At 40.0% G+C, this 26,474-nt stretch overlaps 1 protein-coding gene across 7 annotated transcripts in view; it reads right to left on the reverse strand.

Annotated features, from left to right (window-relative positions):
- Positions 1-26,090, reverse strand: part of Rspo2 (R-spondin 2) — a 150,807-nt gene extending 124,717 nt beyond the window's left edge. For 2 of the 7 annotated variants that reach the window (XM_011245609.2, XM_011245607.2), the window contains exons 1-2: positions 24,868-26,090; positions 24,206-24,491 (exon numbers count right to left, since the gene is read on the reverse strand). In XM_011245609.2, coding sequence (XP_011243911.1) covers positions 24,206-24,320 — 115 coding nt within the window. In that variant the 5' untranslated portion in view covers positions 24,321-24,491; positions 24,868-26,090. Of the gene's footprint in view, positions 1-24,205; positions 24,492-24,609 lie in introns of all 7 variants that reach the window. The other 5 variants (XM_017316596.2, XM_030248538.1, NM_001357956.1 and 2 more) reach the window with 5 other exon arrangements.
- Between the last annotated feature and the right edge of the window lie 384 nt (positions 26,091-26,474).

The following is a 26,474-nucleotide window of genomic DNA, read 5'->3' on the forward strand; positions in this document are numbered from 1 at the left end:
AAAGCTGGAAGCAATCCCACTAAAATCAGGGACTAGACAAGGCTGCCCACTTTCTCCCTACCTTTTCAACATAGTACTTGAAGTATTAGCCAGAGCAATTCGACAACAAAAGGAGATCAAGGGGATACAAATTGGAAAAGAGGAAGTCAAAATATCACTTTTTGCAGATGATATGATAGTATATATAAGTGACCCTAAAAATTCCAACAGAGAACTCCTAAACCTGATAAACAGCTTCGGTGAAGTAGCTGGATATAAAATTAACTCAAACAAGTCAATGGCCTTTCTCTACACAAAGAATAAACAGGCTGAGAAAGAAATTAGGGAAACAACACCCTTCTCAATAGCCACAAATAATATAAAATATCTCGGCGTGACTCTAACGAAGGAAGTGAAAGATCTGTATGATAAAAACTTCAATTCCCTGAAGAAAGAAATTAAAGAAGATCTCAGAAGATGGAAAGATCTCCCATGCTCATGGATTGGCAGGACCAACATTGTAAAAATGGCTATCTTGCCAAAAGCAATCTACAGATTCAATGCAATCCCCATTAAAATTCCAACTCAATTCTTCAACGAATTAGAAGGAGCAATTTGCAAATTCATCTGGAATAACAAAAAACCGAGGATAGCAAAAACTCTTCTCAAGGATAAAAGAACCTCTGGTGGAATCACCATGCCTGACCTAAAGCTTTACTACAGAGCAATTGTGATAAAAACTGCATGGTACTGGTATAGAGACAGACAAGTGGACCAATGGAATAGAATTGAAGACCCAGAAATGAACCCACACACCTATGGTCACTTGATCTTCGACAAGGGAGCCAAAACCATCCAGTGGAAGAAAGACAGCATTTTCAACAATTGGTGCTGGCACAACTGGTTGTTATCATGTAGAAGAATGCGAATCGATCCATACTTATCTCCTTGTACTAAGGTCAAATCTAAGTGGATCAAGGAACTTCACATAAAACCAGAGACACTGAAACTTATAGAGGAGAAAGTGGGGAAAAGCCTTGAAGATATGGGCACAGGGGAAAACTTCCTGAACAGAACAGCAATGGCTTGTGCTGTAAGATCGAGAATTGACAAATGGGACCTAATGAAACTCCAAAGTTTCTGCAAGGCAAAAGACACTGTCTATAAGACAAAAAGACCACCAACAGACTGGGAAAGGATCTTTACCTATCCTAAATCAGATAGGGGACTAATATCCAACATATATAAAGAACTCAAGAAGGTGGACCTCAGAAAATCAAATAACCCCCTTAAAAAATGGGGCTCAGAACTGAACAAAGAATTCTCACCTGAGGAATACCGAATGGCAGAGAAGCACCTGAAAAAATGTTCAACATCCTTAATCATCAGGGAAATGCAAATCAAAACAACCCTGAGATTCCACCTCACACCAGTGAGAATGGCTAAGATCAAAAATTCAGGTGACAGCAGATGCTGGCGAGGATGTGGAGAAAGAGGAACACTCCTCCATTGTTGGTGGGATTGCAGGCTTGTACAACCACTCTGGAAATCAGTCTGGCGGTTCCTCAGAAAATTGGACATAGTACTACCGGAGGATCCAGCAATACCTCTCCTGGGCATATATCCAGAAGAAGCCCCAACTGGTAAGAAGGACACATGCTCCACTATGTTCATAGCAGCCTTATTTATAATAGCCAGAAACTGGAAAGAACCCAGATGCCCCTCAACAGAGGAATGGATACAGAAAATGTGGTACATCTACACAATGGAGTACTACTCAGCTATTAAAAAGAATGAATTTATGAAATTCCTAGCCAAATGGATGGACCTGGAGAGCATCATCCTGAGTGAGGTAACACAATCACAAAGGAACTCACACAATATGTACTCACTGATAAGTGGATACTAGCCCAAAACCTAGGATACCCACGATATAAGATACAATTTCCTAAACACATGAAACTCAAGAAAAATGAAGACTGAAGTGTGGACACTATGCCCCTCCTTAGAAGTGGGAACAAAACACCCATGGAAGGAGTTACAGAAACAAAGTTTGGAGCTGAGATGAAAGGATGGACCATGTAGAGACTGCCATATCCAGGGATCCACCCCATAATCAGCATCCAAACGCTAACACCATTGCATATACTAGCAAGATTTTATCGAAAGGACCCAGATGTAGCTGTCTCTTGTGAGACTATGCCGGGGCCTAGCAAACACAGAAGTGGATGCTCACAGTCAGCTAATGGATGGATCACAGGGCTCCCAATGGAGGAGCTAGAGAAAGTACCCAAGGAGCTAAAGGGATCTTCAACCCTATAGGTGGAACAACATTATGAACTAACCAGTACCCCTGAGCTCTTGACTCTAGCTGCATATGTATCAAAAGATGGCCTAGTCGGCCATCACTGGAAAGAGAGGCCCATTGGACACGCAGACTTTGTGTGCCCCGGTACAGGGGAACGCCAGGGCCAAAGGGGGGGAGTGGGTGGGTAGGGGAGTGGGGGTGGGTGGGTAAGGGGGACTTTTGGTATAGCATTGGAAATGTAAATGAGCTAAATACCTAATAAAAAATGGAAAAAAAAATAAAAAAAAAAAACAAAAAAAAAAAAAACAAAAAAAAAGACATGGGATGGAACTGTGTAGAAAGGAGTGCTGGAGAGGTGGCTCCGTGAATAAATCACATGCGACACAAGCATGAGGACCAGAGTTCAGATCCGCAGCATCCACATAAAAAGCCAACAGGTATAGATGTGAAAGCCACATGTAATTCCAGCACACAGGAGGCAGAGACCAATACAAGCTGGCTAAGTGAACTTGTCAATGTTGGACTGACAATTTTGTTAATTGCTGTTGTGATTCACATTTAACTAATCTTAAATATTGACTCTGTCTCCCTTATATTCCCTTTCTTAACTTGGATTTAAACATCGCTGTGTTGAACAAAAGAAGAGTTCCTGCCTCAATAAATAACGTGGCAAGGGATTCAGCCTCATGTGTGGCTCCTGCAAAGGGCTTACTAGGGACACTTGTGGGAGTATAACACATCATTTCACCAATCAAACTGTGTGTACCACTGCAAAGGATGCTGGGAAACACTATGTAGTAATGAAACAAAAAGGGGAAATGAAACCAATGAATGCCTGGTGTTGCCTATTACAGGAACATAGAGAAAATTCTAGAATGGTTGAGAAATAAACAGCTGACTCAACTTAATGGAGCTGGAAGTAGAGTAAGAGATGTAAGACTCTCGGGGTATAAAGTCCAGAGAGTCCTCATCGCCGGCTTAGAAGAGCACACACATTTCAGTTTGTGCCATGTTCCGTCCCTGAGAGTTTACTACAGAAAACAGAAGAAAAAATAATATTTCAATCCTTTCCAGGTACTAAGAAGAAACTTGTCTCAACAGCCCACAGGACAATCAATAGCAGTCTTAATACAAAAATACAATTTGAGTGTTTGAAAACAGAAAGGAGAGGCCTGAAGTAACAAAGCAGAGGTGGAAAGCAGATAGGGCTTAGGTCACTTTGTATTCTAGACTGGGCAAGGAGATTGAGACTTATTTGGGATATAATGGACACAATGCACTGAAACACTTAAGCTGGAGAACCAAATACTCAGACTTGTTTTATAACCATCACTCTGAATGCACAGTGAAGAAGAGAACACAAAATGAATTGGAAGGCTACCGGTGTGGGTAGAGAGGAAGATGGCCATAAGGTGACCTACAAAAAGCAGAAGATCTAGAGGATAGTAATGTGTTGATACTACAGAAAAGTATATGCATCTCTGAAAAAAAATAAGGAATATGAGTGTCTTAGTTAGGGTTTTACTACTGTGAACAGACACTATGACCAAGGCAACTCTTCTAAGGAGAACATTTAATTGGGGCTGGCTTACAGGTTCAGAAGTTCAGTCCATTATCATCAAGGCAGGAACATGGCGGCATCAGGCAGGCATGGTACAGGAGGAGCTGAGAGTTCTACATCCTCATCTGAAGGCTGCTAGCAGAATATTCACTTCCAGGCAGCTAGGAGAAGGGCCTTAAAACTCTCACCCACAGTGACACACCTTCTCAAACAGAGCCACACTTTCTAATAGTGCCACTCCCTGGGCCAAGCATATATAAACCATCACAGTGAGTTAAGCCATGGAATAACGTGTAACCTTATTTGGAGCCATGGGAAAGGCTATTTAAATATATGCTATTTGGGGTTGAGGGAGGTAGATAACTATGTTTTCAATAGGAATAGATTTAAGCAAGATCTTTATTAAAAACAAAAATAAAACATTATCAAAGGCTCAAAGCAATACATCTATCATTCTCACCTAGAGAATCACAAAGAATACAGTGTTCTAGAAACCGAAACCCAGTGGCAGTAAAATCCATAGCTTCACATCTCCATTTTGGTGGTCAAGGCCAAAACTGAGCTGGGATTCCTAGACTGAACCTCTAGTCTGCCATTTCCAACTCTGTGACTTTGGAAATGCCATTCAATCACTGGTGCCTCTGACACCAACGAGTGAGAGAGAATAAAGCCTGCCAAGAGGATTTTGAATGACTAAATAAAATACAACCTTAAGAACCATGTTTTGCTTACTCTCTTGCTTTCCCTTCACCCTTCCTTCTCTTCCCACTCCCTTCCCCCTTCTCTTCCCACATGCTCATGGCAGGCCTCTACTCCCTCCTTCCCCACCTCCCTCTCTTCCTCTCTCTGCCTTTCTGTCTTTCTCTGACGCTACTACCCTCTTCACTCCTCCTCCCCATGCCCTTAATAAACTCTACTCTACACTTTAAAAAAACAAAACAAAACAACAACAACAAAACTGTTTCAAGGAGTTGAAAAATAGGTTGGTGGTAGAGAACTTGCCTACTATACCTGAGTTCAATACCAGCATCACAAACCAAAGCAGAATGCAAGAAGAAAGTATGTTTAGCACACATAAATCAGCCAGTAAATGTAACCATTATAATATATCTATTCTGTCAATGATACCTAAGAAAAACTGAAAATGCATAGGATATTCATTAACTATAGCAGCATTTAAAGTTTTCAATATTAGAGCTAGAAATGTTTAAGACTTAACTTGTTGCTCAATGTTTCAGACTGCCTCTTGAGCTTTCAGACTCTGATCTCCAGCTCATTGGGCCATGCATGGGGTCTTACACTCTGCCCTGTAACTGCTGCTCTGGGGGATCTGATGCCCCCTTCTGGCTTCTTCAGGCACCTGGACTCATATACACAGCCAGACACGTAATTAAAAATCAACTCATAAATGACAATTTTCAGCAGTAACTATCCAACAAAAATCAGATTTTAAATTTTCATCATGAATGTTCTATGGTGCAGACCTTACAAATTATTAGAATAGTTAGAACACATGCCTGTTTTAACGTTTTTCCTTAATTTTATGCTACGTCAGAGAAGAAAATAACAACTAAAATGAAAAAATTCAAAATGTTAACAGTGGTTAGTCACTGCTTGGTGGAAAGATTACTGACAGTTTGGGTCTTTCGTGGTAGTGGCATCTATTTGCCTCTTATTAATTAATTAATTTGAGAGTCATATGCATTTTATAAACTTCATCTATAAAAGCCAACTCATTACATAAATGCAAGGATTAAAACCTCTCATTTTGTCCAAAGACCATCCTGACAAAGTAGAACGTTTATTGACAAAACAACTTTCAGAAACCAAATTTTTAAAAGGCTGGTACGAGTAATTTCTGTCTTTATACTCAATTATGAGATGCCACTTGCTTGTTTACTTACTGAAAAAAGTACTGTACAAATTGAAGAAAAATAATTTATTCTTTCTTTTATTAGTATAAGAACCTGTATGCATTACTAATTCTTTTTTTTTTTTTTTTTTTTTTTTGCTATTTTAAAAGCAGTTCACAGCCTAGAATGTGGCTCAGTGGTACAGAGCTTCTCTGGAACCTAAGGCTCTGGGGTTCAATCCCCAGTGACCATTTTCAAAATGTACCATGAAGATGCTTTCTGCACAAGGAAATCTGACCAGCAGTGTTGTATTGCTCTGGAAACAGGGTTCTTATGATCTACATACACTATAATTTTCACAATAAATATTCATAACTAATAAAAAGTCCCTTCACTTCATCTCTCAATAAGAAAAAATGTGACTCTGTTAGGTAGAAAAATTATTATTAATTCTATACCATTGTTAACTTGGGTAACAGTGGTGAGTTCAGTGTTTAGCCAGTTAAAGAGTTTTATCAAGAACTAGCTGCAACCATAAACTAGGAAAAGGTTTTTAATATTGTTGTTGTTGCTTGTTTGGGGGAGTTGTTGTTTGTGAGGTGTGTTTGTTTGTTTACAATTTCTCTATCAACAACTAAAGATAAAATCAGTAAGCACTTCTCTCTCTAAGTCTACAGGATGAACTATCTAACAGAAAGTCAGCCACGGATGGGCTACTGTCACCGTTTCTAAGTGGCTACCTTGTGAGTCAAACTTTGAAGAACCTAATTCTTCTCAGGTGGCATTATTTGTATTCTAAACATACAATTCTCAAAGATGTTCCTTCCCCTTCTCTCGAAACTTTCCACTGGGTGTTAAAGTTGCACCAAGTGGGTTTTTTTTTGGGGGGAGTGTTATTTTCTTATATTTGTTTGGGGAATTGTTCTGTTTTGTTTTTTTTTTTAATTAATTTATTTATTTAATAAACCTCAGAGTACACTAGGCTGAAGCAGCTCCTTAATCACTCAGGAGCTTCTCTGAAAAGCTGTTAACAGTTCCCTAGAAGATGTCTAACAGAATTCAGGTTTGCAAAAGCCTAGCAATTACCTCCCCTTGACACTATTCACAACATCTTTTTGATGCTCTTTTACAGGACTGTTCCAGGAGACAGAAGTTGCTGAAAGTGTGGCCTGTCCCATCTGACAAGCAGTGGTCTGACACAAACAGAAGCATTTGATTTTCCTGTAGTGAAAAAAAAAAATCACTCATTGTCTTGGGTCACGAAGATCAACGCTTTACTGTGAAATTTTAGTAGCTAATGGAGAAGTAGGGTTTTTGTTTTGTTTTACTTGGGGTTTGGTTTTGTCTGTTTTGCTTACTCTTGCTATGAGACTTGTGTTTCACAACAAAACATCTATGGTTGAAAAGAAACAGTTGTTAATAGAATTTCAGCTAATAAATGTAGGAAGAATTTTTTAAGCCACACTATTTTGCAACCTCTAATGAAATGATGACTCAGACAAAGATCATCAATAGAAGCAAACAGTAGATGAAAGGCTAATGGGAACCTGACAAATGAAGGGATCAAGCCAGCTGGTACCACAAGAACCTGTTTCTTAGTATCTCAAGATGTGTGTGCTGTGCCCTCTGGTGTAAAGTATCATGATGCTCACAGCAATCCTTGTGAAGTATCTTAGCCAGAAGAGTGAACCTAAATCTAATCAAGGCTTCCAGAAAAAAAAATCTTCATTGGCCAAAATTGTGGAATATAAAGGAAGAAGTTAAATAAACCACACAAAGAAGCAAGTGACCAAATGCCAAAGGTTAAACATTCCATGTAAAACTGATCTTTATAAAGAATTAACCCAATGTCACAAAAACACAGAGAGGGGGGAGGGAAAGGAGAGATGTAGAGAAGGAGAGACAGGGGAGAGGGAGAGAAGGAGAGAAAGAGAGGGGGAGAGGGGAAGAGGGGAAGAAGGGGAGAGGGAGAAGGAGGGGAGGGGAAGGGAGGGATAAAGGGGAGGGGGAGGGAGATGGGGAGGGAGGGAGGGAGAGGTAAAGGGGGAGGGGAAGGGAGAGAGAAGAAGGGAGAGAGGAGGAGGAAGAGAGAGGGGGTCAAAAGAATACAATTTTTACCTCAGTGGCAAAGAATCAGGAAATCTTGAAAAAAATATGACATACATGTGAAAATGTCACAGAAAAATGGATTCAAGTAAATAATGGTCTAGTTTGCATTCTGCGGCTGTGAGAAGTCTCACAAGCAAAAGCAGTTCAGTGGGAGAGGGATTTATTTTATCTTACCACTGCCACACCACCATACACCATTGCAGGAAGTCATGGAAGGAACTTCCAAGAAGGAACTGTAGCAGAGACCACCAAGGAGCACTGCTTATTTAACTGCTTCCTCTGGCTTGCTCATATGCTCAGGAAGACCTGCCTGCCTAGACAGACATACTGCCCATGGTGAGCTAGGGCCTCCTATATCAGATGACAATAAAAAAAAATACATGATTCCCCATATGCCCAAATCTAATGGTGAGAACACAACTGATGGTGCCTCTTCAAGAGAATCTTGAAGGGTGGGTAGTAAATGAAATGAATGGGTGGGTAGTAGGTTTTCTTTAATGTTGATTTATGCATGCCAGCTACCCAAAGAGAACCAAGATAATTGTAACAATCTACTATATTTGTTTAATAATTGCTACTGCCAAGGAATAATTTTGTTAGACACCTGAATGACATTACAACCTGGCAAAAATCTGCCCATGTTTATAAGAAATGCATTCAGAAATACATAGCATGAGGCAGCATGAACCTGGTGTTTGCTTTATACCATTTTAACAAGCAGAAGCACCATGAACCAACATTAAGTATAGGGGATTCTCTTTTGTTTAATGTTCATGATAGACATGAAGATTTATGTGCTACTCTACCCTCTACCTTTCTATGCACCTTTAAAAGTTCACCGAAGCTTTAAAAGAACAAGACCTACACAGTACCACCACCAGTTGACACACTAATGTTGATGTGGGAAGTCTCAAAAGGCCCCACCCCTAGATGAAGAGCCACGAGGCAATTAATGGCTGCTGGGAGAGGGAGAATTAGCCTGCTTTAAGATGAAGCTTCCTGATTGATTACTGAATCCCAAGTGGTCTGTCTGCCCTAGACAAATGCACATGCAGGTAACAGGAAATAAACTCACCAGGCTGTATTTATATACATACATGCGCGCACATGTATGTAACAATAAAAGAAGGAAAGATAGGCCAGGAATTCAAGCAAGACTGAAGATGACAAAGAAGTTGTAAAGAGAAAGTGAGAGGTGGAAAGACTAAATAGAGTACTCATGTATAAAATTCTCAAACACTTAGATGGTCTCCCAAGAATTTCATATACTTCCAAATGCCAGTGTCAGATATTGCTCATAATCACAGGGACAAAAGGATAACTAACACTACAAGCCATGACAGAAGGCAGTCTCGAGGTTGCTATAGTGTCTCCTAAAGTGTACTCCCAGATTAGAGGACAGTAAGCTTTGGGGGAAACTGCTGAACCCCAGGTTTGGCTTCAGAAGAAGGGCTAAGTGATAAGCAAAATCAATGTGTAGACTGATTCTATAAATGAATGAATGCGTGAATCTTTAGATTCATGATGTTAAGTAGAACTGCACAAGCAGAGACGAACTGGAGATTATATACTCCAAACATTAACATGCATGAGATATTTCTAAAGCATCCTACCTCCAAGGTGACTGCATTCCCAAGCCTGTGGGCTGCCATTAGGATGATTCTTGATTTGTGTGAACTGTGCCTATCACCACTACTGCTCCACATAACTTTATCACCACATAATGGTATCAGGCTGTGTTGAAAATAAAGTACAATTTAAGGACTGTAGGTTTTGATGCAGTCAGTATATTATGTGCAGTACTATGTAGTCCAAAAATATACCTTATCCCCAGTACCTGTTTTCATAGTTGTAAACAAGATACCAGTAAGTTGAATGTTAATACAGTATAACTGGTATTCTTTATCTGTTATTTTGTTTTAAGACAAAGTTTCACCATGTATCCCAGACGGGCCTTGAATTCCTGATTCTCTTTCTTCCTTGGCCTGACAAATGCTACGTTAACAGGCCTGTACCACCACACCTATCATAACTATGGTTCTCATTAGAAAAGAGAGAGAAACACAGAGAGAAGTGAGCATATGAAGGAGGAGACAGGCTAGAACCATGGTACCAGCTGTCCTAGGGATATGTGTCTACCAGAAGCAGGGACAGACAAGAGATTAGAGTCTCAGCAGAGGCCTAAGCTTGCTGACTTGTTATTATCTTAATATTGGGTATGCAGCTTCCAAACCTGTAGGAAAGTAAGTCTTTGGTACTTTCATCCAACTAAATGTGGCACTCAGTTACAGCAGCACCTAGAAACCATACAATATCATAATGTGTGCTTCTGATACCCTTCTGAAAGCAGCAAAATTCAGAAGAGTACAGAAGACTGCCATAGATTGGGGGCTTAATCTGTTTTATTATTGAGTCAAGATAAGTATGCCTCTTTTGATTTTGTCACATCATAATCTTTTTTTTAATTATTTATTTATTTTATATATGTGAGTACATGGTAACTGTCTTTAGACACACCAGAAGAGGGCATCAGATCCCATTACAGATGGTTATGGTTGCTGAGAATTGAACTCGGGACCTTCTGGAAGAGCAATCAATGCTCTTAACCACTGAGCCATCTCTCCAGCCATGCATCATAATCTTAAGAGAAGTCAAAAATCAATAAAATTCAATATGGTAACACACACACCTATTATCTGAGCACTACTAAGCCAGGAGAAAAAGGAACTTGCTATCAAAAGGGCTAGAGAGTACAACTTTATCTAAAAACAAACCTGAACAAAACAAACAAACAAAACAACTAATATCCATCATCTCCAATCAGTTCACACAATTAGTTCTTCACCCTTAAAAAGTGAAGGCTCTGTGTTTTGTGTTTAAAGATTTCATCAGTAAATTCATCCTATCGTTTCCAGTCACTGCTTTGCTTCTATGATCAGTCATTCAACATAGTCATTTCCTAGTCTGCTTTACACTCTACAAAACAATGGCTCACATACAATGTGTCTTCAACTGAATCTCTAAGAAAATATTGCTTCAAGTAAGACTAAAGACAGAGGCCTCCATTATACCAGAAGTTCCTCCCCAGTGAACGCAAATCCATTCTTAACCAAATACAGTAATTAATAAATACAGTACATAATTGCAATAACTACATACACTGCTTTATCGGAACAGCTTCTTTATTTTTGTTGTTGTTGTTTTCTGTCTTGCTTGAGTGAATACATTTGCCTTCTTCTTTCAAGCCACTTCAGAACATTAAATTCCTCTTCATATATATAGATACAAATGAAACAACTCGTTAAGGAAGCCAATATCTATGCTGTTGGGCACATATTTCTTTATGAGTGCCTCTCTCTACTGACCCTCATTTTTAAGCCATAAAGGAAACATTTACTTTACAATTGCTAATTAGAAAAAGCAAGGACAAAATAAATCTCATTACTTCTCACAGATAGCAATCTAAATGTCCAAACAGCTTCTTAAACCCATTATGCTATTTTAAGTTGTAGTTGCTGATCAATATTTGTCAAGTACTTATCTTCTACTCTAGTTACCTCATTATAGCAAACAGTATCTATATGGAACCTGCTCATGCTAGTTATAGCTATAATTCTTCAAAGTGACATCAATGACATGTAAGAACTAATAATCGTACCTTCTCTTTTAGGAATTCTGACCAAACATCAAAATGCATTACCTATGACTGAAGGCCTTACTGATGATTTGGAGAATACTTTAAGAAGCAATTTTGTTTCCTGTCCTCTGTTTAGAAATAGCCTCATCATTGTGTAAAAACAGCTCGCCCCATTTTTTTATTAGATATTTTCTCCATTTACATTTCAAATGTTATCCCCTTTCCAAGTTTCCCCTCCGAAAATCCCCTATCCCCTCCCCTGACCCCATGCTCCCCAAACCACCCACCCCCATTCCTGGTCCTGGCATTCTCCTATACTGGGGCACAGAGCCTTCACAGGACCAAGGGCCTCTCCTCCCATTGATGACTGACTAGGCCATCCTCTGCTACATATACAGCTAGAACCAGAAGTTCCACCATGTGTTTGTTATCTTTGATTGGTGGTATAGTTCCAAGGAGCTCTAGGGGTACTGGTTAGTTCATAACGATGTTCCTTTTATGGGGCTTCAGTCCCCTTCAGCTCCCTGGTATTTCTATGGCTCTCTCATTGGGGACCTTGTGCTCTGTCCAATGGATGACTGTGAGCATCCACGTCTGTATTAGCCAGGCACTAGCAGAACCTCAGAGGAGACAGCTATATCAGGCTCCTGTCAGCAGGCTCTTGTTGGCATCTACCTAGTGACTGGGTTTGGTGGTTGTTTATGTGGTGGATCCCCAAGTGAGGCAGTCTCTGGATAGTCATTCCTTCAGGTTCTGCTCCAAACTTTGTCTCTGTAACTCCTTCCATGGGTATTTTGTTCCCCATTCTAAGAAGGAACGAAGTATCCACACTTTGGTCTTCTTTCTTCATTAGTTTCCTGTGACAAACAGCTTTTTATCAAGAGTTCATATGCAAGTAGCAACAGAGTATCAAATGAATTCAGTTATCCACATTCTAACTTATCCTTTGTGAATGGTGCTCAAATATCGAGAATTTGGCAACTGCTTACTCAATACATCCCCATAAGGGTCCCTGTTGCTTGGCAAGAGCAAATTCTAAAGTCAGCATGTTTAAGTGTCTCTATAATTAATGGGAAGTTTTCTATTTTGTTTAATGGATAGTTTTCTAAATATAAACATTCCTCTTCCTCCTTATGCCTAATGTAACTTTAATGTTATATTCACGCATGAGTAGAGGAATTTAAATTCTCTTCCCACTTGATGAGCCTCATGCAACTAGAGATGACCGTCTTGACTCTGCTCTTCTTTTTCCTAGAACTATCCCCTTAATTGCTTCAAACTTTTCTCTCTGAATTTAACCAAATTTGAGTGCTTGGTACACAGGTAGAGATGTACCCACAGAAGATTAATTCTCTTTTATATAAAGGAGCAAGTAGATCACACTGAAGTCCAATCTACAAGTTTTCCAGCTTTCTATGAATTCTCAGATAACATGTCTTAAAGGAAAGTAAACAGTCATTCATAATTGGCAGGATTCCATCAAGAGTCATACTGACTATGGCATGACTCGCCGTTAGGAATGGTCAAACATTCCTTCCCAAAACCACAATACACTAACCTCAACCAACCCACTAAGAGTGATTTGGGAAACTGTCAAATGTCCACTTTATAGACATCAGTGGGGTTTTGTTGTTGTTTTGTTTCATTTGTCCTATTTAGGTGGTCTCCTGACTCCAGCAAAGTTTCTCCACCATGCTATGCTGGAATAGGTGGGTAGCAACAGATATCAAGTGAAAGAAAAGCTACAGAAAGAATAATTCTACCTTCTCTCCATCATTAGGTAGATAGCACGGTCCTTGAAGAAACAGAAAATTTGAGCAAGTTCATTCATTCCATTCATCTAACTTATCATAGTCCCATTATAGTCCAGAACTAGCATGTAAAAGCCCCTCACAGTACCCTATAAGCCTGACTTTAAGCATACACGCACATACAAAGTGAGGGGATGCATATGTAAGAGAGAAGGTACCTTTAAAACATCAACAAAAAAGTGCCAAAACTTAGCTTTAATTTTTCAATAATTAAATATTTAATAATTATTAAATAATTAAATAATTATTTATCTATTAACACACACACACACACCGAAGAACAAGACTGCTTCATTTTAGGGCCTCCTTAGGTATGAGAACTGGGAGCCTTGACTGAAATTCTCCGGAGTTAACTGTACCTTCAGCAAGCATGTCTGAGACAAAGCAGGGCATTCAATAACCATCAATGCCCATGGAATAGCTGAGAATAACAAACATAGTTATCTCAAAGGGATCTATCTGGGGGGGGTGTATATAAGATGTGTCATTCAATCACAGGATATATACTGCACTATGATTCAATTAATCCTCATGGAGAGAGCAGATTGGACATCCCAGTGGGACAAAGCCAAGTTGGGCTTCAAAGTCTTGTACAAAAAGGAGGTGGGGGTAGCTACTATGCAAGTTAACACTGACATCACATAAATCCTTGCACATTACAGGCCAGCTTTGAGTACAAGAAAGCAGTGTTAGAATACATGTAAGAAGAAGAAGAATGAAGTAATAGATTTTAAACTATGACTTACATTTTATTACAAAAGATGGGGAAAGTACACCTTTTGAAAAGGGTAAATGTTATATTTTCATGTTAAGATTAGATGACCATTTGCAAGCAGTAACATACGAAGGGTAACTGTTCATGTGCAATAGATCCATCTATAAAGATTAAAGAGAATTGAGCATTTGGAGTCCTTTAAGTGACTCCAAACTTTATCAATGTCTTACACTTTTAAGCATGCACTTTAATGGGAAACATTTAAATAATAATTTTAAATTAACATTTCTCTAATAGGGTACAGAAGCTGGTGTTTAACTGCAAACCAGGACAAATTCCAACTTTAATATCCATGTCACAGGCATTAAAACTGTAAGGTTTGTTTCTGGAAAGAAGATGAAGAACCCAAGCCAAAGTGCTTGGGAAGAGTTAAAGCTTTAAGTACTCGCTGCTTTCATTCCTCTAGCTAATGGCATCAAGATAATCACATTATCAGTGGAGAGAGCAGAGCTGCCAAGGCAGCAAATAGGTACAGATCCTGCAGAACCTTAGGAACCAAGCAGGAAAAGAATGCAGAGTGTGCCCTCTATTGGTCTATACATCTTAATTGCTGAGGTGGTTTGATTCACAAGTTGTGTTTTCTCAGCAACAGGTAGGAGACAAAAGCCACTGTGGTACAAAAAAAATCTTTTAGTGGGTTGATGCAGAAATTGGGACCTAGTCTCAGCACACCATCCCAGAATGCACGAGTAACAAACCCTGGCTCTCAGCATTCTGTAGACTGAGAGTTTGATGCATATGCTCATATTGTTACAACCTGGTGATCCAAATTGCTGCCTGAAAATTATAACAGAATTTTATATCATAACTATCTTGCTGTAGACAGAATGGATAGGTAGATAGATGTACCTTGTTCCTGGGATGAAATTAGATTCTTTGAGGTTTTAGCAAATTCTCTTACATTTATTATATTGTATAAGCTCTCTAGATGTTATGTAGAATTATCAATTATCATTTTTTTAAATCCAAATGTGTTAACTGTGATCGTTTCAATGTTGTTTCATCAGGAAGGAATAGCCTTCTTTAAGTCTTACTTTTTGTATACCAGAAGCTGACACACAACAGTGGTACAACTGACATACAAATTAGCATATGTGCATAACTGAAGACCATGGAAACTTGACAGCATCATGGGCATCTCATATCCATGGAATAGGAACTAGACTTTTCTGTGAGGCACTATTTCTTGTCTTTATGTAACTAGGTGAAAGGGGTATTTTGAAAGAGGTGTGTTCTCTAAAGGAGGTCTTTGCTACTAGAAAGGTGAACTATTATCATTAAGGAAAAGGACTATGCCAAAGTAATTATTTGCTGTGGCTTCTGCTGTGGCCTTATGGTAGATGTGCCCTAGAGAATGACTGAAACCCCACACAGGAATAAAAGCTTTTAGAAAACAAAATTTGCATCGCTTTGAAGCAGCTATTAGATACTGTGTTCATTAAGGTTTCTCCACTATTCAATTAACCAACATTTCTTAAACTATTAAAGGAAAGAATTGAAGCGAGTACTACCTGGACACTTTAGGGAAAGGCCTAGATCTACATTGCCTTCCCTTCCCCAAAGGAAACAGTGTTGTTTTTCATTTCAGGAAGCATACAAAAGCTGTTGCCCCTCTCCTGAATCCCAAATTTATCACCTCTGCTCAATGGAAATGTGCTGAGCAAGAAAAAGTCTCCTTGGCAAGTATTCCTTTTACCCATATATCATTAAAATAGAGTGACTTCAGGTAAACTATAAATATTTTCCTCAAATGACAATATAAGAAAAACTATCTCCAATTTGTTCAACTACATTTTAGAGTAAAGAAGTAAACATATTTTAATAGGTTTCTCTACTCTTTATTGATTATTCTGATTATAATGTGTGCATATCCCCAAATACCTGCCACTAGAAGTCTATGTGTAAGACAAATGCAAACCCAAGTGTATTCTTATGTTCATGGTCACAAGTTCTGGCTCTTCATGCATTAGAAATAAGAAGTTGCTATAATTCATGTATCAGATTGGTGAAAACATACCAATTTTTCAAGTTTTTATTATAATATATTTATGGTCCCTTAATTTCTCCAACCTTTACTTCCAATTATTTAATCCCAGTTCTTTATTAGTGTAATTATGAGGTATAAGACATTTTGAGACTAATAACAGTCTCCAAACCTTCTGGATCAAAATTAAAATTTATTTCTATTTTTTGCAAATATTTATATAACAATAAATGCTGACTGAGTCTGAAGTGTTAGCGTCTCATTATACCCATTCAGTTCTTAACAATTCACTTTACAGTTCACCTATTATCTTACTAAGCAGCTCTCCATCCTTATGAAGCAAGCCCCACCCCCATGCAGCAATGAAATACCAGAATTCTGAGAGGAACTATATAATCACACCCCATGTAGCCTCTTTGCATCTACAAAGGAATTTGACTTCATAAATACATGAGCATACCTGTGTCTCTCTGAGCTATGATTGTAGGAATGTATTATATCAAAGTCACAAGTACCAAAATAAAGATTAAATTTTCTTGCAGTAATTTATCTAGTGTATTAGTATGAATGCCTTTTAAGAAAGTGCATATCTTTCAATTACTTTCTCCTCAATAATTTCTTCATTCATATGAATAAAGTAACCAGAGTGCACAAGTCCATTGTTGCCCCTTTCTCTAAAGAGGTGGTTTTTGAAATATAGGCATGCCTGCCTCAGGTGTTTCCCTACCTTGTCCCCAAGTCAAAAGCCACTTAAGAAACAATCAAACTATCACTTGAATGACAGGTAGGCACCTGGATCCATATGCATGTGCTGACTGGGAACGTTCATAGACATCCAGAGTAAACAGTGAGGCAACAATAGGCAGTTAAGCACTAAAATTTGAAGTATGTATAAAACACTGTAAATTTTAAGTCACCAAAATTTCCTAGGGACAATGAAATCTACTCAATATCTATTTGTTGTGTAGGAAAGACTCTTTGGGGAACAAGGATTGTCAAGATGGCAGTACCATAGGTATTGTCCATTGAGAATTATCATGTAACGCTATGAAATTAAATAGGTATAATGTCACCGGGCCTTAGAAAAGATGAACAGGTACTTCCAGGAAGGTCATCAAAAGCAATGGTATTTTAACTGGCTAATGTAGCATTTTAATAAAGAAAGTGAAGTAGCCTGATGGAGTTTAACTATGTGATGCTTTAGTAGGCTGGGAGGAGGTTAGGAACATATTTCAATCAGAAGGTGAGAACACTGACTACCATATAAAGAGATGCTACCCTTTGTGGGTAGGACAATGACTGGAGTGTTTGGGGTTTGTGGGCAAATAATATGAGTAGATCTGTGTCTGCAAATGGTGCACATGGCAGCGTTCTAAAGGGCTGAGGTATAGAAAGCATAAAGCTGTTAGATAAGGAGGCTATGATGTCCAAGATAGGAAATATGCTTGGAAATGGAAAAGATACACTCACAAAACATAGATATATCTAAGGCATATTCTACAGTAAAGTTTAGCTTCAACTGTTCAATTGAACTGATACAATTTTAGACAGCAGAAGAAATATCAAAACAAGAGCAAAGCTCACAGTTTTAACACACAGAAACCCCATGACTGAAACCAGGAACACAAGCAAAGGCACATATCCAGGAGAGAGCCATGAGGAGGAAATAAGTTGTCAAGACCAAGTTTGCATAAAACATCCACCCAAGTATCAGTAGTTGTTGAGAAGTCTGAGTGTGCTGTAATCTGAAGCCAAAAATGAAAAGCTAAGAACTAAAGTTAAGCCTGGTTATGGAAGTAAGAGTTAAAGAAAAGCTATGGAAGGAAGATAAAGCGAATAAAGGTAAATAAATAAGAGGTACCATCTATTGTCAATAAGAACCAACAAACAGGGGTGTATAGAAAACGGGAACTAAAACCTGGTGTCACTGGACAGAGGATTTAGCCCGCACTAGGAAAAAGAATAGGTTATCGCCTGAGGGATGAGTACGGGAGATCAAAGTGAGACCATCAGGAAACACAGAGTACAAATGGCCATCCAGAAAACTTTTCTCCAGACTGTCAAGATGACTCAGTAGTTAAGAGTACTGGCTGCTTTTCTACAGGACCCGAGCTCAATTGCTAGCACCCACATGGCTGCTCACAACTGTCTGTAACTCAGTCTCAGAGGATCTGCATTCTTGGTCACCAGGTCCTAGGCACCAGTTACATATGTGGTACACAAACATACATATAGGCAAAACACCCATACATACACATAAAATCATTTTATAAAGTTATTTGTTTGGTTGGTTGTGAATGGTTGTTTGAATGCTTGGTTTTTTGAGACAGGGTTTCTCCGTGTAGCCCTGGCTGTCCTTGAACTAGCTTCAAAGACCAGGCTGTCCTTGAACTGACAGATATCCTCCTGCCTCAACCTCTGGAGTGCTAGGATTAAAGGTCTGCATCACCACTGCCTGGCCTATTATAAAGTTATTTTTAAAAGATAACTTCAACAACTAACTTCTGTTTTGCTATTAAAGAAAACTACTGTAAAAGTGAAGACCAATAATCTTGGATAGAAAATCCTTTCAGAAAAAGGATGGAATTAGAAGCCAGACTGTAACCAATTGCAAAGTGAATGATGCCCCCAAGATGACCAAGCAGAGCAAGCAGGAGAAGAAAACGAAGAAAAGGGAAGAAGATTGGAAAGTAATTATGATAAGAGAGGTGACTTAACAAGAGAAAGCAAAGGAATACATGTGACCTGTGACAGAGCAGTCACTTATGAGAAGAAGTAGGTGGCCAGCAAGACAGGATAAGAAGTGAAAGGTCAGTGAGAGAGATTTGAGATGAACAAAGTATAATGACATATGTGTGTGGAAAGGCCATAACAAAGCTATTTATTGTGTATGTTAACTAAAAAATAAATCAAAACAGTGCAGAATACCTAGCAGCAGTGCAGAATACCTAAAAACTCTGATGGGAAGGAAGGTTCCAGAGGAGAGAAGAGAGGCAACACTGGACTTAGCAAGAAATAACAGCCTCATCTCATCACCCTACCATGGTCCTAATCTTTACATCCTAAAAGAAAAGCAAAAGGAAATGAAAGACAAGGGGGAAAATGAGCAAAAATATCATTTTAGTTCTAAAAAGCTAAATCTCCATTATAGAACCTTTTCTACTGTACTCTCTTCACACACAAAAAATATGCATCTATAGACACCTTCATTATGATATATGCATGTGTGTGTATATATGTATGTGTATATATATATATATATATATATATATATATATATATATATATATATATATAAAATGTGTGTGTTATATGCATTTTAAGACCATAACTATCATCTGGTACATTTGTTTCAGCTGAAACCATAATATGGCCCTCCCCTTGTGATTAGTCCTTGATTTGCTCTGGATAAGGAGAAGGCAGGATAATGGCCCTAAAGACACCCTGAAAAGTACCAAAAATTTAAACGTCTTCATCATCCCAAAGCTTAGCACTTCTTTTCAGCAGAGATTAACAGATCAAGCATTATAGCAAAAGATTTGTCTGTTATCTATTTCCTGGACTTGGAGGGATAAGAGTGACTGTATCCAAAAAGAGGAAAAGAGATTTAAAGGCAGTCAGTTGGAATAAAAGAAATAAAAGAATAAATAGCCTGGATAATCTATGAACTGGCCAGTCCCTGAATAAATCAGGAGGTAGGTTTGCATTAAGTAATGAGAAGTGTCATTTCTAACTTGTGATTGCTGCAATATTAGATGCTACTTGGGCTTTGTTTGAAGAGCAGATAAAGTAAGCCAGAATTAAATGGAAGGCTAGGAGAACGTCACCTATTCTGACTCCCTTCCAAGTGTCAGTGGCAAATAAGATGTTGGTCTGAGCTCAGCAATCTCCTGACCTCCTTGTACTGGTTAAAACTCTGGCCAGAAAAAATGATGCAATAATGCTGGAAGCAAAAGCAGCCAATGAGGATGGGGGTTGGGGGTGGGAGAAAAGAAAAGAGAAGGAAAAAAAGAACATGTTTATTTTGAAAGTTAAACATCACATCAACTTTTCTGAACTACTTGGGAACTTAAAAAAAAAGCAAGCATACATACAAAATGTATTTTGAAGCTTTTAAGTGTAGGTTAATATGTTCCATGTGCTAGTTTGTATTTTTGAAAGGATACTGGAAGAAATAAGCCATTATTAAAAAGTACTTATGGAAAACAAATACCTTTACATCTCTTCATTAAACTATAAATGACAAACTAATTTAGCTCTGTGCAGTTAAAGAGAAACTGTTTGTCTTTTTCTCCAACCTCAGCTTCCAGAAACACCACACCATTTGTGATAAACAAACCATTTTTGTAGAAGAAGCCAAAAGTAATTTTGTGAGCACAAGCGGTTATGGATGGAGGACTGCTGGAAGCCTCTGAGAGAAAAGGTTACAAGCAACAGCACTTGGAGTGCCACACCCACCAGCCACACCAGTTACAGGTCCGGAAGCCTGGTTGCTCTCAAGAGCTTCCTCAAGAAATCTCTTCTCTATGCACACCCCTGACTCTGCCATGGCCACCATAGTCCAAACTTGGAAAATTCTATGAAACCATAATAAAGTTATATTTTACATTTTCGATAATTAAGCTAAAAAACGTGGCTTATGATAAAGTAAGTAAATACAGCTAAACAAAAAACAACACCCATTTATGAATGCAGTTTACTCACAAGAACTCTAGACAGATAGTGGTGGTTAACAGTAGCTTGTAGGAACTGTTTTACTAAGTGAAGAGGAAGGGGCTAACAACTGTGAGCAGTTACCATGGAGACGAAACATGAGTTGCCAATCAGTCTCCCCAAATATCAGCATGTGTGTCCCTTCTACAAGGATAGGCATTCTTACCACTGTGTTTGTGCCTAATTAATAAAATTGTTTCAGCTGGGCCCTATTAGGGACCATTAAATGCACTTTTATGAAATAAAGGGAGAAAGCTCAGCCGAAGTCTATGACGGTCTTCATGAGATAGTTTTGCCCGAAAGTTGACGAGGTTGAAATTTTATTTTCTCAATCCTCTGGTTATCTTTGGAATAAAACGTGGGGCTAAAGGATACATTTGCTCTCTATTTCAGACTGGATGCAATTGATTTTAACTGACTAAATGATCTGATCTCTGCCAAGGATTTTATTTCATTAAGAAAATGATATTAAGGAGCATCTGAGATCATGGAGCAGACTAAACATAATGCCAAAGAAGTTCTGAGAATATGCCACAGTGAAGGTTTGATTATTTGCAGATGGAATAAAAAAAAAAAAGAAAAGAAAAAAAGAAAATCAGGTCCCAGGGGCAAGCCTAACCAATCCTGGTGCCATTGCTGCCTGCCTGCATCAGAGCACAAAGCCAAGGAAATAACTCATCTTTTATGCTACAGCACCTTTTTTTTTTTAAAGTAGTAATCACTTTTTTCCTAGAAGGTAATATTTAACTGCCACTATACAAAACAAAGGAGCAAGGGGAAATGTTGATACCACAATAGGCTCTAACATGTCAACTGTCAGTATTGACACGATTTGGCTGGTAGACAGGCATTCACAAAAAAAAAAAAAAAAAAAAAAAAAAAAAAAAGAAAGAAAGAAAAAGAAAAAAAGAAAGAAAGAAAGAAAAAACACCAAACCTTAATTTAAATCAATCTCCTTTGGAAAAGCCAATTGTTTGGTATGCACAACAATTGGTATAGGATCAATCAGTGGACATGAGATCAATTAAAAGCAGCTTAAGTTTGTGAGGAGGGACAATTCACACAACTTGAGTTAGATCTCTATTCATTTCAATATGCTCACAATACAGTCCCTTAAGCTTCCTTGCAGGGCAGAAAAGCTACTATGACCCTGCGCTGTCTAGCCAGTCCTTTAAGTAGTTCCACTTTTAATTAAAAACACAGTGCACCCTTTGTTGGCACAGATAGTATGGTCACTTTAAAAACTGTAGTTATTTCAGGCATAAACTTGGGATTCAGGAAGAGACATCTGTTGAGGGAGAGAAAGCCAGAAACATACTTTGATAGACACTTTTTGAAACAGCCATACCCATTGACATGTACATGAAAGCCTTCAAACTTTAGGAAATGACAAGGTTGCTCTGGCACACATTACCCCTGCACACTTTCTAAGTGGGTTTTTAAATGTCAGAGCTTGGGACTATAGATGGCAATAGCTGCAAGAGATTTTTTTCGAAAGCAAGCTCTGAAAACAAAATAGGATGTGATTCAGACACGCAAGAAGGAAAGCACAGGCACAGAGCCTGGGAGATGGCCCTACAGGAGAAATAAAGGCATGCAGTATCGCTCCTGGCCGCAGGAGTGCTGTGATACCATTCTCCACTCAGCAGCATCTCCACACTGTATCTCAGACAATGCCCCTAATTCTTCTGCACGCAAGCACAGGGGCCAGCAGTGGGAATCAGAAGTCCAAGTCATGTAATAGTCAGGAATGTGCTAAGGAGTTTTAGGTACTTCTGTATTTTGCAAACTTTATGAGCTTTTGTATTTTCAACAAAATTGATTTCAGTTCCAGTTTTTTTTTAAAGCAGACATAGCTTCTCCAAACACTGCAGACCACAATATAATAATAATAATAATAATAATAATAATAATAATAATAATAATAGTAATAATGATATAAGTATTGCCACATCTGCCAAACAACACCTGAAAACATAATGGCATGGAGAAAGGGTCCTGTTGGAAGAGGTGAGAAGAGATAAAGAGTCACTTTTCAAAGTTGGGTAGCAACATCAAACTCTCCCAGCTTTTGAAGAGGACTTTCTCCATGATGTTTTATATGTAGTAACCTCTGAAATAAAGAAACATTCCTCAAATGTCAGAAATGATGCAGAAAAAAAAAAAAGACTGGGGTGGATATATGTGTTCTTTATAATAAGCCAGAGACATGTAGCAAATTAAAAAACACTAGTTCGTTGATTGTCACACACCATGGATGACGTGAAGTTTTGCTCTGGAATAGGCCAAGCTCTTCAGCTCATGAGGAAAGCTTAATGCCCCCTCAAAATGTCAACAACAGCACTGATCCCTCCAAAACTAGCTTCAGGGCCAGAGTCTTTATCCCATCAGAGTCGTTTATAGCCTGGAAAAACAAAGCCAAGGTCTCCAAGCCTCATGACAAACTCTATCAGTGTAAAAAGACCAAATTGGTGGTCAGACAACTGACTCTCCTCAGGTGCTAACAAAGGGCCCTGTGCTAGTACTTCAACGCTATGTCTGTGTGATGCTGTACGTGTTTACGTCGCTACAGAAAACTTCATTGTGTCTGGCTCAAAAAATGCCCTTGGTTTAGCTGCCCCTCCCCAGTAAGACTGGAAGACAGGAGTCCAGAAATATGTGCACACTAAAGTTGAATTCTCTGAAATCTTTCTGGAGGCTTCCATCTGCCTTCACCCTTCACACAAGTGATGGATGGAGAAGCTAGCATTTAAAAAGACTCACATGAATCTCATTGAGTACAAAACCCTTCCCAGAAACTGCCGCTTTTGAGAAAACAAACAGGGCAATGTGGGCTTATTTGTAACAAACATTCACGCTGTAGGGGAGAACTCCCTGAGAAAGCCAGAGTAGGAGTCGCTACTTAATTCATTAAATTCCCATCTCTGCTAGGGTTCCGGAAAAGTGGAACAGTGTAGCTTTTTTTTTTCTCCGCAACTCAGGTTCTCCCATGCAACTTGACATTTCTCCCCAACAACACCCCCTCCACACACACACACACACACACACACACACGCCAGACCATGTCTAAAATTATCTGGAGCAGGATTTAGGGCACACGTGGGTCGGGAAATTAAAGACACTTGGACTTCAAGGAAGATGATTAAGAAGACAAAAGGAGAAAACTAGAAAAATGGTGCCACATAAGAAATGTGATCCAAAGAAGAGTTCAGGAGAGGTGGCACAGACTGTGAACCACATGATAAATCCCTGGGCGCTTGCGGGAGGGAAGCCCAGCACATCAAGCTCCCAATGCTTCTAAGGTCCCATCGCACCCACTAGGGACAGAAGGAAGCTTTCTGTGGAGTTCTGTGACCCTGAGAATGGTCAGTGGTAGCCCACACAAAAACTGGGGTGCAGAGCACAGTCCTGTCCCTCGAGTCCCTAAAGCCTAAATGTGAATAAGCACTCCCACCCACTCAGGAACTCCACGCACCTTCAGCCGAGCGCGACCCACCTCGCTTATTGCGTCTCCATCGGTTGCCTTGGCACTGGCTGTAATCCATACAGTTCAGAATGATGAGGGCAAATGAGAAGAGGCAAAAACGCATCTGGACGGTCGGGCTGGGGAGAGACACCTCTCAAAAGTCGAGGAAATGACGGGCTCCTGGAAGGAGACAGTGCGGGTCGCGCTCCTAGGGAGGACTTAGAGACAGATGTCACTGCCCTGCGGCTGCAATGATCAATTTGGCTCGATGAGCATCTCTCCCTCCACGGTGAACCTGGGAGAGGAGGAAAAGAGAAGCTGGGTGGGTGGAGGACTGAGAGAACCCGGAGGAGGTACCTGCACCTTCGCGCCTCTTAGTTTAAAGAAAGGAGGGAGGGAGGACGCGAACTCACTGGCACGATCCACGCAGCAGTTTAACGCAGATGGCACAGCTGCAGGAGACTTGGAGAGGAAGGTGATTACAATCAGTGAATTAGCAACCTCTGCGGAGCACTGCCTTCTGACCCTGGAGAAAGGGCGTTGTGCGAGCTCTGCAGAAGGAAAGGCGCTCTAGAAGCAGCCGAGCGCAGGGCTTTCAAGGGGCGCTCTGAAGCCTTTCGCTCCCCGGATGGGCTATCCCAGCGCCCCAGCACCAGGTGTAGATCGCCTACCGTGCGCTCGCGTCTCTCGGGCTGCACGGCGTGCCTAGGCGCGGCGCTCCATGCCAGGCTCTGGAAGCGAGCCGGGCTGTTTGGTCAGCACGTGGGCTCGGAAAAAGTTTGCGGACACCCGCCGGGAGCTCTTGGCAGCTTTAGGATTCCGCCGGCTGCAGAAGGGTCCGCGGACCCCGAGGGTCCTCGGGGCTGGCGGCGCCTAGCAAAAGCGCGCGGCCGGGCAAGCGCGACCGCAGGCGCTGAGATGCTGGGTCTCCGCCTGCGAGAGCGATTCCTAGTCGAGGGGCGCGTCCACTCTCTTCTTGGTGTCCGGGTCCAGTCGCTGCTCCCAGGGCTCTCTCCACCACCACTTCGCAGCTGAAGTTTCTCGCTGCCTGAGCTAAGGGAGACAGAACACTGCCCGGAGGCCGAAGGGATGTAGCCAGCGCACTTTCCGATGGAGATGCAGACAAGCTAAGGCTCGGGATGCTTCTATAAGTAGGTGGTGCTGTGGTCCAAGACATCTAAAGCCAGGCTGCCTCAGAGTTCCTGGGTCCTAAAGCCAGAAACGCTCGGGTTTCCCTGAGGTCCTAAAGAGTACTGACGGCATGCAGAGAGCTTCGTGTAAGAAAAATAATGCTCACCCGGCTTTCCCAGAGGGATGGTCTAAACTGAAGAGCACCTAGGGTGAGCGATATGGCCTGCCCTTGCTGTTCACACCCAAGGTGTCCTCTCGGGAACAATGGAGTCGATTCCCACCTCACCAATTAGCCTTTCTCCAGAAGAATTTGATGGGGAACTGAAGGTACCTTCTACTTTCCTCCTGAGTGCCAGGATGAGACTGCTGCTTCTGAAAAAACACTTCAGCCTTTAAAAAAAAAAAAAAAACAAGAAGACAAACCTCTGCCCTTTTCCCAAAATTTAAATCCTAGCCCTGCTCTGAAGGCAGACGTCCCCAGAAATTGAAACGCATGCTCAGTTTAAGGAGTAAGTTTAGTATTTCCCATTGCCTTTACCTTTCCACACAGCTGTTTTTTTTCCTTTACTTTATTTTTTTCCCAACAGATTTCACAAACATATGTGATACTTTGCAATACTCAAAAAATTGGGAGCTTTCTTCTTCAGAAATCGAATGTTTACCACTAGTTTGTTTTGTTCTTAATCTTTACCCCTCCTTTGTTTCCCAAGGTCTGAATTAAACTTCAAATGCCCTGAGTTGGAGAACTACTTACTATATCACTCATTAAAAACATTAGGTGCTACCAATTTTAATCTAGTGAAATCGTCTGCCATACATTCACTGCTATTGGGAATAATGTATTTCCTCTTTGAACAGAAGATAAGAATCTATAATGTTAGACTTGGCAATATAGGGAAATAATGTATGTCTTCTTTGAGCAAAAGATAAGAATCTATAATATTAGACGTGGCAATATAGACGTCTCTTTAAATGTGTTACTAGGCACGTTGTTACTGTAGCTTTTTAGTGGCTGTTGGTTGGTTTTATTTTTGAGATTGGGTTGTAGCCCAGGCCAACCTGGAACTCATCCTAGTAAGGCTGACCTAGAATTCCCAATCCCTCTGCCTCCACCACCTAAGAGCTAGGATTACAAACACATGCCCAG

Source organism: Mus musculus, chromosome 15, assembly GCF_000001635.26.
Source record: "Mus musculus strain C57BL/6J chromosome 15, GRCm38.p6 C57BL/6J".
Classification (NCBI taxonomy): Eukaryota; Metazoa; Chordata; class Mammalia; order Rodentia; family Muridae; genus Mus; species Mus musculus.